The sequence below is a fragment of the Alligator sinensis genome, unplaced genomic scaffold (genome assembly GCF_000455745.1).
Source record: "Alligator sinensis unplaced genomic scaffold, ASM45574v1 scaffold1011_1, whole genome shotgun sequence".
NCBI classification, from domain to species: Eukaryota; Metazoa; Chordata; order Crocodylia; family Alligatoridae; genus Alligator; species Alligator sinensis.
The window spans coordinates 321,982-335,595 of record NW_005842785.1 but is presented as its reverse complement, the minus strand read 5'-3'; the positions used below and the strand labels follow the sequence as shown (position 1 = coordinate 335,595).

The 13,614-nt window shown below is 42.6% G+C and overlaps 1 protein-coding gene across 9 annotated transcripts in view; it reads left to right on the top strand.

Annotated features, from left to right (window-relative positions):
- LOC102387722 (1-aminocyclopropane-1-carboxylate synthase-like protein 1) overlaps positions 1-13,614 on the top strand; it is a 37,392-nt gene that overhangs the window by 14,102 nt on the left and 9,676 nt on the right. For all 9 annotated transcript variants that reach the window (XR_003091660.1, XR_003091661.1, XR_003091665.1 and 6 more), the window contains 5 exons: positions 3,567-3,667; positions 5,313-5,399; positions 5,938-5,983; positions 9,765-9,906; positions 10,001-10,143. Coding sequence is in view for 1 of the 9 variants with exons in the window: in XM_006034953.2 (XP_006035015.1) it covers positions 3,567-3,667; positions 5,313-5,399; positions 5,938-5,983; positions 9,765-9,906; positions 10,001-10,143 (519 nt within the window). In the remaining 8 variants the exon portion in view is untranslated. The remainder of the gene's footprint in view (positions 1-3,566; positions 3,668-5,312; positions 5,400-5,937; positions 5,984-9,764; positions 9,907-10,000; positions 10,144-13,614) is intronic.

Sequence of the window (13,614 nt, the reverse complement as noted above, 5' to 3'; positions counted from 1 at the left end):
GTTGGGGGGGGGGGGGGGGGGGGAGGTGATTCCCACTACCCTCTCCACTGCCTCGTGCTGCACAGTGGGGCTCTGCCATGAGCACCCAGAGGCCCTAATCGCCGTACCCGCAGCCGGTGATTGTGGAGCTTTAAAAAAAAGAAAAGCCCCACAATCACCGGCTCTGGCAGTGGCAATCAGGGGACTCTGAGAGCTCGTGACTGAGCCTCCCTGCGCCACTCGGGGCAGTGGGGGGCAGCAGGGATCGCCCCTCCCCCACTTGGCACCCACATGGCAGCTGCCCCGTGGCGCAGGTACAGTGCAGCTGAGCAGGGCGCTGCGTGCTCTGTGGGAGCTGGGGCTGAGCGCTGCTGGGTTCTGGCTGACTGCTGGAGCTGCCCCAGCTCCCAGGCAGTGTGTAGCACCCTGCCAAGCCACGCTGCACCTGCACCATGGGGCAGCTGCCATGCGGGTGCAAAGTGGGAGGGGGGTTGATCCCCGCTGCCCCCCGCACTGCGCAGGGGAGCTCTGCCATGAGCCCTCAGAGGCCCCCGATTGCTGCTACCAGAGCTGGTGAGTGTGGGGCTTTTATTCTTTTTTTTAAAGTGCCGGGAGCCTGGGCCAGACGGGAGATGGGACCAGGCAGGACAGCCATGGGGGCTTCTCCTGCGGTTCCTCTGTCTGTGCCTGCCTCTGCGCCAGCGGAAGGAGCCACAGGAGCTATGCCATGCTGCTGCTTGCCCAGCCAGTGCGGGGCGGGCACAATGCAGGCGTGGCTCACTCCAGGTGGCAGCAAGGCATAGCCCCTGGTCCAAGCACTGCCACACCCGCATCAGCTCTGGGAACGGGGGGTCTGCCTTGCCGCCGCTTGCCAGCTGGCACAGGAGACACGGGATGCAGGCACGGCAGCTCTAGGAACTGGCTATGCCCTGCTGCCACTTGCCCTCTTCCGCCTGGAACAAGCTGCACCTGCATCCCGCATCCCCCTCACCCCCTTCCCTGAGTCACACCTCCTCCCCACCCCAGCTGTGCAACTTGTCCCAGTCCCAACCCCAACAAACTTACCAGCTGGAGGCAGCTGTCAGCTGCCTGTTTAATCTGTGGCTGAATCTCCAAATCGGCCAAATCTTTTTCGAAATTTTTTTGAATTGATTCGGATGCTTCAAATTGATTCAGAGGTTTTTACATGGTCTCCCTATTCGATTTGAATTCAGAGGTTCAGTCCCCGAATTGGGTCGAATCTCCTCCAAATCGAATCGGCTACCAAAGCTTCACACAGCCCTAATCTCTGTCTTATACTGGTAGAACTGAAGTTATTTTCAAGGACTGCGTTACTAATATCTCCTTTGGTATGTTCCTGTAAAAGCTTATTTAAATGGAGGATTAAACTAACTATTGAAAAACAGTATCTCTGTAACAGTTCTCTTTGTGGATATTCTCATTCCTTACTAAGGGTTCCTTGTGGTTCTGTTAAGCTTTCATCAGCTTTAGAAATGGAGCATGCTAATCTACAAATAAGCACAGCATTGCTGAATAAGAGTATCCAAGAAGGTGTTCTTTTAGAATGGTTGTTGTGCAACACGTTCACATCCTGCTTATTTTGCGATGAATTCCCCATAAAGACAAGCCCTAAACTACCAACGCAACAGTTTATTTTTCACTTGGTTCATAACCACAATAAAGTTAATGTGATTATGTTAAATTAAGGGTAGAGCAGAGCCTAGACTTCCCATACAATGAAAATACATGTATGTTTTTTTGTTTAACCTTTCTTCTTATTTGCAATAGAAGTCCTGCATAGTTTTGCATTTCAAGTAATTGCTCTCTCTTTTAAGGGGGCAAGAGAAGTGAAAAGTCATCCAATGATTAAGTTCTCTACAAAAATAGCTCATCATCATTCACATTGGTTAGAGTGGTAATTCTTCATGTTGATGCAGTGATTGAACAGAGAAATCTATTCTTCCTGTTATCATTACACAATTTGCTAGTATTCAGTGCAGGATTTGTCAAAGAAAAATGTGATTCAAGGTTTTAGGAGGGACTATAGAAAATACCATTTTTACTCAAATATAAGATGGTCCCAAATATAAAACAATCCAATAATTAGATTTTATGACAGGCTGAGAGATGGGTAAACTGTTTGGGGCCCCATTTGGTGATGTTTGCCAGGCATTTCAGGCTGGTGAAGAAATGGGACTTGCTAGAAATGGAAAAGAAAAGCACAACTCAGCTGATAGTGAAGAGAACACTGAAATATATTCAGTGGAGTGTCTTATCATGACTTGAAAAAGAGTCAGTGCTGAGGGGAATTGAGTGCTGTGGGCACTAGCATAGATCAGATGGGGTACACTAACCTATCCTTTTGGTAGGTTCCCATCAGCATTTTTTGGCACCAGGGGAGGGTGTCAGAATTTGCTCCAGCCTCTCTGTGTCAGCCTGGTATTGCATTACTTCCAGGCTTGGTGCCAGTTTCCTCCTGGGGGAGCAACTGCACATTTGTTTTAAGGGCCACAAAAAAGGGTTCCCATCATTGTTTGGGCCAGATGGACCATGTGTTTTGTAGTCATGCTCAGTGTTGGCTACATTTAATCAACTTCATAAGTGGTTTCCATTACTGAGAATGTACTGCTTTTGGCAGCAGTTTAATGCTAGACAATGTATTTTATGAAGTTTGCTTGTGTGCAAATGTACACCATGTTGATTGGTGTACATTTGATTGGTGAGGGAAGGGAACCACATCTTGTATTCAAGTGACTCTGAAGTGTCCCACTACACTTAAAATGTTATGTTATGTAATATGATTTATAGTAGCATGCTTGTTGTTTTGTGTTGTTATGCAGGGTTGTTATGCAGGGTTTTATCCTCTACACAGGAGGGTACTTACAGTCTATTTATACTAAGAAGAAAAAAACTAATTTCTTCAAGGGGTTCTAATTCAAACCTATTTTTCCTCCCTGGTCATTCAGTGCAGTTTGTATATAATAATAATTTAAGCTGGCATTTGTTTTAACTTTTCTAAATGCCTCCTAAGATGGCAAGAGATAATATTTTTTTAAACCTCTACTATGTAGGATTCTCTTAGAATTTTATTTCCATTTTTGTTTCCTTTAAAAAAAGAAATAGCAGGAAAAAACACTTCTCAATGAGTTGGTATAAATGAAGGTCCACATTCTACTTTATATTGGTCATTGTGTAAGCTTAGTTACTCTGCTGGACTAAAAAATCATTCTAAAAGTTTGCCAGTGTAACACAGTAGAATTTGGTCCATTCTGCGTTGTAATCCTGCCTATGAATATTCATCTTTTTATTGACTTATGACTAATTTTGATTTACATTTGCCAACAAGCCAGTATATGTGTTTGCTGATTATTAAGTGGAAATGTTGGGTAAACTAGTAAATAAGTCATGTTGCTGAAACTTCATTCTGTTTTTAAAGGCTTATTAATGAAAGATCATGTATGTTCAGATGCAATCATTAACTTTTTGTTAGTTAGCTTTCTATTGAAGGGTTAGCAATTTTATAGCCTCTCTAGTCCTTTGTTTGACGTCATGTTGGCGTCTCCGACTATCAGTTTTTCTTTTTTCAGGGCATCCGAGTCAGAGCATTAATCCTGATCAACCCTCACAATCCATTAGGGGACATTTACCCAGCACAGTTACTGAAAGAATGTCTAGAGTTTGCGCACAGGTTTGAGTCCTAGCGCTATTTGTTTGGGATTTAATTTTCCATGATGCAATATGCTAGTTTTGAAAATCAACTTTGGTAATCTCCTGTTTGTTCCATTTGGTGTATGTTCCACTGGGAGGGGGTTCCTTTATAGAGTTTATCTCACAATTATCCTTTGCATGTGGCCTTTCTGGGAAATAAAGATGATACTTCTGAATGAATAACTGATGAGAATTGGCTTTATGTGCAGTTTAACACAGATAAAGCTTTCTTGTTTACCTAATTTTTTTCATTAACCTGTCCTTTAATGCATGTGTCAGAAAAATAAAACGGGTGATTACCAAAGTCTTTAGCAGCAAGAGTGTATAGCATGGATAGAACTGTCATTTGAACAACTGATCCTCAAATTGGCATTGTGGAAAAAAGTCATTCAATTGGCTGGAGAAGGATCCAATTGTTTAGGTACCCTTTGTAGTTTGGGATGTATATCCCAGTTACTCTTCTTGAAAGAAAGACATCCTCCAAACAGTCTCTTCCCCCTTTCATCTTTACTTGTCAATTTAGGGCCTAATAATCTCCTAAACTAAAGCCTGTAGATACTAATAGGAAAAAAGGCATTTGCAACATGTAGACTCCTGGTTAAATATTAAAGCTTAACTTAATGTATTTAATTGGAAGTTCTACTTCACTAGAAACAAGAATCACTAGAAACAAGATAGAATAGAAATTGGCCTTAAGCCAGTTCCTATTTCACAAAAAATATTTGGGGTTTTTTTGGTTTTTTTTTCTTTCAGAACAAGAATGTTTGTTTTTAATCATACAGCACCCATATTTGGGTGACTTCTCCATAAAAATAATTATGGCAGCTGGGATAGTTCTTGGAACTTCTCAAATGTTAGTACTGAAGGCTGCAAATGTTTGTTTTTCTAGCAGAATCTACAGGCCTCTAGTTGGCAAAATAATATTTTAGAGGAAAACAGTTAATAAAATAAAAATTACTTAAATTTTCAAACCAAGAATTGTGTTCTGAAACTGGATTTTCTTTTAAAAGTATAGAAACAAACTACAAAAAACTGAGGTTCTACTCAGTTGAAATACCTGCACTTCTTGGATATTAAAAGGCATTCTGCCATGGATTTCACTTCTGAAAATATCCAAGGCTTTCTGGTATCAAGTAAAATAGCACAACTTGCTGTGTCATGTGGCTTTCACAATGGGGATTTAATAGAAGATATCTCAAATGCATGGCGAGTCTTAATGATCTAACTGCACTCATTTTGTGTTGTGTTGCAATAAGTTTTGCAGGGCAGAGGGGAACACTATCTTGCCATGCTTGTGTTAATTTTAAATAATGGGTTGGGAGGATTGCTTCTGTTTTTTGGAGGCATTCTTAGCATGTACCAGGATTTCAGACATTGCAGGTTTTTCTGCTGGGAAACATGATATGCAAATGGATATTAGTAGTCTGCAAGTGCTTAAACTGAAATTTGTAGTCTTAAATAAGAATTAGTTTTGGTAAAACGTCTCTGGGGTGAGTATAATGGCATAAATAGGTAGGTTTATAGGTGCTTTGCAATGGTGAGAATAATGCTAATAAGCACATGGAAATGCATTAAAGCTTTGAATTTTAAATAATTTAACAACTCTTTTATCTTTCTGTACATAGATATGAATTACATGTAATAATGGATGAAATATACATGCTGTCTGTTTATGATGATATCACCTTCACCAGTGTTCTAAGCTTAGACTGGTAAGTGTATTTTTTTTATAATACCAGTAGTTTGAGTAGGGATGATCATGGCTCAGGCAGGGGGTTGGACCAGATGACTTCTGGGGGTCTCCTCCAACCCTGTTTCTCTATGATCTATGAACTGGAACATGTACCACATGTTCAGACTGCTGACATTAGCAGTCTAATTTTTATATGCAGGCCTCTGGTTATATACAATGGTGTTTTATCCTGAAGGTAGATCTTTTGTATTCTACTTGCAGATGAGCAGTGAAAAAATTGGGAGTGGGTTTTTCTGTAGCTGTCTGACACAGGCTGAAGTTAAAGCATTCAATATAAAATTTATAAAGTTGACAGAAGTCTTACAAATTATTTTATCATATCTCCATCTTATATGTGTGTTTTAGCCTTAATCATTCTGATACTTATAAATGATTGTAATCTTTTTCTACAAATGTTTCAATTTGAAAATCACTTATTCTAGTTAGTCTGAGAGAAATTGTGATGCTGATCTTTAAAGGTGCAATTATAGGTGTGAAACTTTTTTCCCCCCCTCCAGTTTACCAGATCCAGAACGGACACACTTTATGTGGGGCTTTAGCAAGGTAGGTCAAAATTGTTGTGTCTACATTTTTCAAGGGGATATTTTTCCATAGAATAACTTGGAATGTTATGATGCAATATGCATCATTGATATATATATTGCTCTTACTTAGTAACTTCAAAATACATTGGAGGTTAGAGCTTATTGTCTTGTGATCTACTTTAACACTTTCTGGATTGTTGCCATTATTTGTTTCACACAGATTACATGCTGCCAGTTTGAAGTAGCAAGACAGTTTTACCAACTTAGTGACAAAATAACAGAAAGCCTTTTTATCACTTATATAGAGCAGCACATGCACTTTATAAAATATTCTGCTTATAAAAGAAATAACTAGAAATGAATGTTATAGAGCACTTGGAAGTTAAACAGTTGCTATAATTTCTCCCATCTCAAATTTAAAAACTGCTTTTGGTTTGGTTTTCTACCTCCTCTTGCCTACTAAAACAAGGAAGCGGAGTTTGGGTCAGAAATAATAGCATGGTTTGGGAAACAAAGCATGGGACAATGAACTGGGGACACCCAAGTTGTTATCCTTCTGCAGCCTCTGATTTGCAGGGTAATTGGTTCAAGTAGCCTGACCTCTCAGACTCAGTTGTCCCCATCTCAGAATATCTGTCACTTTCTACAGTTGGATATTTTAGTTTAATGTGTATGCTGCTTCAAAAATGGTGTTCTAAAACTCTCTATTTTTACAATTCCTAAGTTAACAACTCCTGTGGGCTTGCTAACTCTTCCCACTTACTGTCTGCTAATTATTTTTGCCTTTTTATATTCTTCCTGAATCTGATGATCATGAACATTGTAACCATAAAGGTGATAAAGTTTTGCTGAGCCCTTAAATGGTTCCAATTAGTTCAGTATTTCACATGCAAAATCTCTGCATGTTATTTGTGGAAAGATACCGCTAATATGTAATTTGAAAAGTATTGTGGGAATCATAGAATTATAGAAAATTAGGGCTGGAAGGGAACTCAGGAAGCCATCTAGTCTAACCCCCTGCTTAAAGCAGAACCATTCCAAACTATATCATCCCTCCCTCATGCCCCAGTCAGCCCCTCTGCAGCACATTGCGCTGGGTATAGCAGTCCCAGGCCTGCAAGCTGACCCCCATTGCCCTCCCAGCCAGAGCTGCTCTACCCAGGCTCCATGTGCTGCACCTAAATAAACTGTGAAGCTTATTGCTCTGGAGTCAGTTGCTCCCGGGCAAATGTTCAAATGATGCACCTGGGAGCAACTGATTCTGGAGCCGTAAGCTCTGCAGTTTATTCAGGCACTGTAATTGCACATGTAAATTGTGTCTTTTTGTGAGCAAGAATCCCTTGTGTTCATCTCAAGTAGCAGACTAAAACCAGGAAGTGCGCCATGTTTATGGGGGCACTTCTAGCCCAGTTGCTATATCTGTCCATGTTGGCTGATGTTATTCTAGCTTTAATGTGTATATATTATTTTGACCCAGTCCTGCAAAACATTGAACATCCTTAAATCCTATTGATTTAGAAGTTGAAGATGCCTGGTGTCTAGCAGAATTAGGTACCAGCTGGTTTTATCCCACTAGAATAATTTTACTCTTTGGGCTGGAAGAACTAAACATATTCTGCATCTTGTAGTAACAGGCCTTTCCTTTCTTGAAAATATTGTTACATTGAAAAGGCCAGTTCCATGAGAGTTTTAAAATGTGTGAAGGGGGTGTGCAATGTATGTAATGTCTCTCACCCATTAACTCCCATCCCTTCTGATCTTCCCTGTCACACATTTACATTTCCACAGACCTGCATTTTCCAGACTGGCTTAAGCTTCTTTTGCACCCAGGAGAGTACAAAAAACACCAGCAGACTCTCCCTATGCCTGAAGAAGGGTGTTTGTTGCCCAAAGCCTGTAAAGAACAGTTTTTCCAACTATTTAGTTGGTCCAATAAAAGATATCACATTTACCCAAAGAACTTTGTTTGCCTAGAATGTGTAGAAGTATTTAAATACCAGATTTTACAGTCTTCAAAAAAAAATGTACTTTCCTTTCTGATATATCTCAAGGAGAGGTATACTATGTGAAGATGATGTTTGGCTACTGGTACTAGATCTAAAAACATATAGCATTAAAAAACTTTTCTTGGGGAACAGTAAAGGCACTTGTTTAATGAGCAGAAATCAGAAAATGACGACATTAAAGTTGCACTATAAACTGAACTCTGTCCTCTTGTCTCTTCATAATCTACAATTCCATGCATTCTTCTCTTCCTGCAATCTTGGACTAGATATATACTATGACAACTGGAACATGAACCTCTTGGTTCAGAGACAGATGTTAAAAAGTACAAAACTTCTTAATATTTTTTTAAACTCCATATTTTGTGTGCATGTAATTGCGGTCTAATTACTTGATAAGAATACCATATTTTTGTCACAAACAACACACACCTTTCCCCAAAATATTGGGTTGCATGTTTTAAGTGGGGAAGCCAATTTTTCTGACCAGGACAGAAACACTTTCCTTTGATTCCTGCTCCACAGTGCAGCAGTTGTTGCATTATTATTCAGGTAGCTGAGGGAGTCAGTTGACTGAAGGGCCCATTGTTTTTCACTCAAGAAATGTTAACAATTGTCTCTTCTTTTTAATGATCTTAATTGTCCATTAATCAAGCTAAACTTTGGGCTATTTTGCTATTTGATAGTTTATCCTGATCTCTCTCTCCTCCTGTTTTACAGCCTTGGAGACTCTAGCCTTTTTCAAAATCATAGATTATGGAGACCATTATTTAGCAGCAGTTAGGGATTGAGCTTTAGGGGGAAGGTGAGACAGTTTCTGTCTCTTCTCTGTGCAGTCATAACTTTAGCATGAAGAAGGTAACTGTTCGTCATATCAATGGAATAACTATCATTGCCATCTGTCAAGTGGGAAATTTGAGGCATAAGCAGGATGCTCATTGCCTCAGGATTCCTGAACTGAGGGTAGTATCCTCCACACACAGATCCCCAGGACTGCCTAGTTAAGTATTTAACAATTTACATTAGTGAATGTCTGTTAAGCAAATCTGAAAGCATTCAGATAGGCAAAACGTCTGTGTATGAGATCATCCACTTCAGTGTAAGATTTGAAAATTTCAAACTCTCTTGTCCTCACCAGTTACCTGACTGTCCTAGATCAGAGCTGTCCAATTTCTGAGTAGCCAGGAACCACAGGGCCTCTTGATGTACAAGCCACACTCTACAGCACAGTGCCATATAGCAGGAAATCCTCCCTCCCTTCTCCCCCTCCTCTACACACACACGCGCATGCACACACACCCACACCCCCCACCTCCCACACACTGTACCTTGTGGCCCCTGGTACTTCATATCCCCACCACCCTTCATCACATAGTGCATGCCCCCTGCTGCACCATACCATGCTGCAGACTTGCTTGGCCACTCTGCCCTTCCCCTGGAGTGGGGGCAAAAAGCAGTAGGTGAAGCAGTACATGTGGCCTGAGACCTGCCAGTTCGACAGCCTTGTCCTAGATGATTTTCTGTCATCTGTCAGTTATATCTGAATGTCAGTGCAAGCTAAGCTATCCAGCAACCTGGCAAAATAAAATGTTCATATATTAATCAGAACGTTTTAAAAATTATCTTTTTAATCTCAGAATGAAATGTGTTTCTCACTTTCTTCTAACACATTCTTCATACTTATGTGGGACAAAATTGGAGTTTTGTTTAATTTTACTTAAGTGTTTAAGATATAGATGCCTAGTAAATCTGAAGCCTTACACCCCAGTGTAACTTTTTTTCCTTTTGCCTTCCAAGGATTTTGGTATGAGTGGTCTCAGAGTTGGAGTGTTATACACCAGAAGTCATGAAATTCGGAAAGCTGTGAATCAGCTGGCTGTTTTTCATGGATGCCCAGGACCTGTTCAATATGTTCTTAGCCAATTCCTTAGTGACAGAGGTTAGCAGAACCAGAAATATTTTCATTTTCTTTATTTAATTGTTCAGTTAATACTCAGAAATAAATAGTTTTCATCTTTTTCTTGTTTTGCTAGATTGGTTGGATAATGTGTTTCTTCCTACCAACAAGAAAAGACTTAAGGAAGCGCAGAACATTCTTGTGGATGGTCTTTCGGAGATTGGAGTACCTGTTCTCAAAAGTTCTGGAGGACTTTATGTTTGGGCAGATTTCAGAAAAGTATGTAGAACACCTGGGAAGGGATGGAGATGAGTAGCTGAAAAATAAAGGCTACCTATAGATGTGCTTCTTCACACTCTCATTAGAACACTCCAGCGTTGCTTCACCATCATGCATTAAGCTCCCCCACATTTCAAAATGCCAATGTGAGCACTTTAACTAAGCCTTTTTGAATGAGCTTTAGTTAAAGCACCCATATGGCCATTTTGAAACTGGGGGTATGGGGCTTAATATACCTGATGGTGAGCCATTTTAATTAGAGCGGCTGTTCAGGAACGGCCCCCCTCCCACCTCTGAGTACATATATAGGCAGCCAAACATTGCTTACAGTTTATATATTCCAGTACTAGAGGGCCTGTGTTTTCGTAGCTTCAGTCTATACTAGAAATTGCTTCTTTTTTTGATAAACACAAAGGTCTAGTAGATGGTGATCCAGTTAAGGCATTTTTCTAACAAGTCTTTACCTAAAATAGCATATTTAATTCTAAAAGGCTTTCAAGAACAGAGGAAAGGGTGCTGACTTATACTCGAGTCAGGGGTTATGTTCCCTGCTCTGCAAAACTTTTGCTGTGATAGGCAAGGTGCCTAACCTCTCTGCTTTGTTTTTACAAACTTGTAAAGCAAGGATGAAACTTAATCACTTTGGTAAGAATTACGGATGAACCTCATGTATATAGAGAGACACACTGCATTAACATTTATGGCTCAGCTAGAACAGGTTGGTGAAGAAGCGTGAATTGTCACTGCCTGCGCTAGAGAAGCAGTGCTCTAGAGAGGGATGTCCATCTCTAGCACTGTTAGTAAACCAGAACAGTTAATCAGAGGAATAAAATAGCAGCATAAGGCAGTTTTTTGCAATGTGATTTCTTTTTTCTTACAGTAGTGTTCAGGAAGTGTCTAAGAAGGGGTTGACATTGTACCTGGACACTACAAACAGAGTTAGATAGTCCCTTTCTTAAAGAAATTACAGTTGGAATAGGGAAAACAAGGATGAGGTAGAAAAGGGATAAAGCAAACTAAAACATATGATGGTGGTTAAATTCACATTACTACTAACCAGGGATCTGGGTTTTCCATTTCCCATGGAAAAACAGAGAAAACCACGAATTTTCCAATTTTATCAGCGAAAAAATGGATTTTACCTTTTAGCAGAGAAACTTGTGGATTTCCTGGTTTTGCAAAGAGCTCTGCAGCCTGGCTGAGTTCCAGCCTGTAAGAGTGGATTGCAAAAAGGGTGGGAAACCCCCAACCCTGTCTGGAGGGGTGGGGGAGGGGGAAAGGATGGGGCCAGAGGCGCTCACTCACCCAAGGCTTGGCTCAGGTTCCCTTACCTCACAGGCTCCAAGAAAGAAGATGGAGATTGCAGGGGGCTGGGGTGCAAGCAGCATGGTATTGGCCTGAGCAGGCTTCACATCTCCATGTCTGTCTTCCCTGAAGGGTGGATAGCACGCCGCTCTGGATCTATGTGCTGCCAGCCGGGTGGACACTCCTGTGGGAAGCTGGCTGAGGGAGCAGGGAAGTGTTGGGGAAAGCCCCACATGGAGTGGACGCCCAGCTGGGGGCACACAGACCCGGAGTGGTGCAGTGGAGGCCCCCTCCTTGAGGGCTAGGGGGCAGAGGCTGTGTGTGGGGAACAAGGGGCACAAGCAGGTCTGGGAGGCTGTGGAGGGGAGTGAGGGGCACCAGTTGGATTGGGGAGCTGTTGTGGGGGGACTGAAGGGGCATGAGCAGGGCTGGGGGGCTGTTGTGAAGGGCACGAGCAGGGCTGGGGGGCTGTTGTGGGGGGAGTGAGTAGGACTGGGGGACTGTTGTGGAGGGAGTGTGGAGTACAAGCAGGGCCGGGGGGAAGGGTGGGGGCTGTGTGGGGCCTTTAATTTTAATCACGGGTTTTGGGGTTTTTAGAAGAGATTTTGCAATTTAATTTTTTTTATTGGAGAATTTGTGATTTTTTTATGAGGAAAAAACAGGATCACTGCTACTAACTTTGGTTATATCTACTCTGTGAGGTTATGCTGAGAGGGAATTAGCTCAGTGGACAGACAAAGAAGAGAAGAGTGCAGGAGGGGATAGGAGACCCTGTTGGTGCATGTGGCAGTTCAAGCATATGGCCCATTGGCACAAGAGACAAAATATCTAGAGTGAAATTGGGAGAAAAGAATTTATCCAGTCACTGCAAGCTTTTCTTTTATGGGGTGTGCCTTCACTATACAGTTAAATGGGTCTTCTACTCAAGGTAACATTGGGTACAAGTGTGTTCATTTCTACCAGTGAAAATATCTGAAAACATTTTACTGCTAAAAATACTTTCTGGAGAAGGCACAGTACCAGCATGCAACCTGCAGCCACCCTGTAGCAGGGCACTAAGGTGCCTGCTACTTGGAGAGCCGGGATAACTCCTCAGGTGCTGGTTGCTGAGGCAATTAGAGGGAACTAATGACCCATACCTGCCTAGCCAGCTGACAAGAAGGGGCAGGGCCTGTCTCCAGTATAAATCACAGGCAGGAGGTAGTTCCCTGCTGGCAGACAAGGAGGAAGGAGCTTTGCCTGCACAAGCAGAGGCCTGAATGTATCAGCAATAAGACTGGTAAAGGATGGAGCACCGTCCAGGATGGGTGGCTGGATTAATGTTATAGCTGGACGGCTGGAGTTTGTGTTGTAGCCCAGGGGCTTGTGTTTCGTTCGCTGTTTGTAACCGGTGGTTTGGGTAAGGCTATTAGTGGTTGGAGGAGGCCTCATAGGGGACTCACAGCAGTGTGGGGACCCCAGCACCAGTGAGGGTGCAGCATTCAGGGTACACTGACCCAAGCCCCAGAGAGAGGGGGGGCAGCGAGAAGCCCCAGAGAGAGGGGGGGCGCCGGAGAGGGCTTGGAGAGAAAGACCAAACAACGTCGGTTACATCTGCGAGGCTTGGGGCGTGCTACAGGGGTGGTTGGAGCCACGCATAGCCCATAAGGCTGGGTGTACAGAACACCCAATACAGGAACAGGACAAGTGGTAACAAGAGAACCATGACCAAGAGTACGAAGGGCAGCCTCCCTATAAAATACATATGACATCAAAGTCATGGCGGGTGAGAATCTGAGGGTGCTTGTAGGCAACTTGGCATGGTAAAGGAGGCGGCAGGGGAGAGCACGGCGACCCTGACTGCCCTCCTGTTACACACCCCCTCTTATGATTCCTTGCACTTTCCCAAAACCATGATGATCCCAGTCTGGGGAAGATGTGGGGAATAGTGGCTGCTCTGGTCCTATTCCTGGATGGACTGGAGTGGCAGGGAAAGACTCCCTGCTCTTCTTCACATCAGGGAGTCTTTCCTGCCTACTGTGCTCCACTCCCATCCTGCAGGCTGGACTGGGACCAGGCTGAGCAGTCCCCACTGCTCCACTTCTCTCCTAGACTGGACCATGAGGGGAGCATACAGGCATTTATTCACGTGAGGTGAGAGTTTCTCTTGCAGGGGAGGTCTTCCAA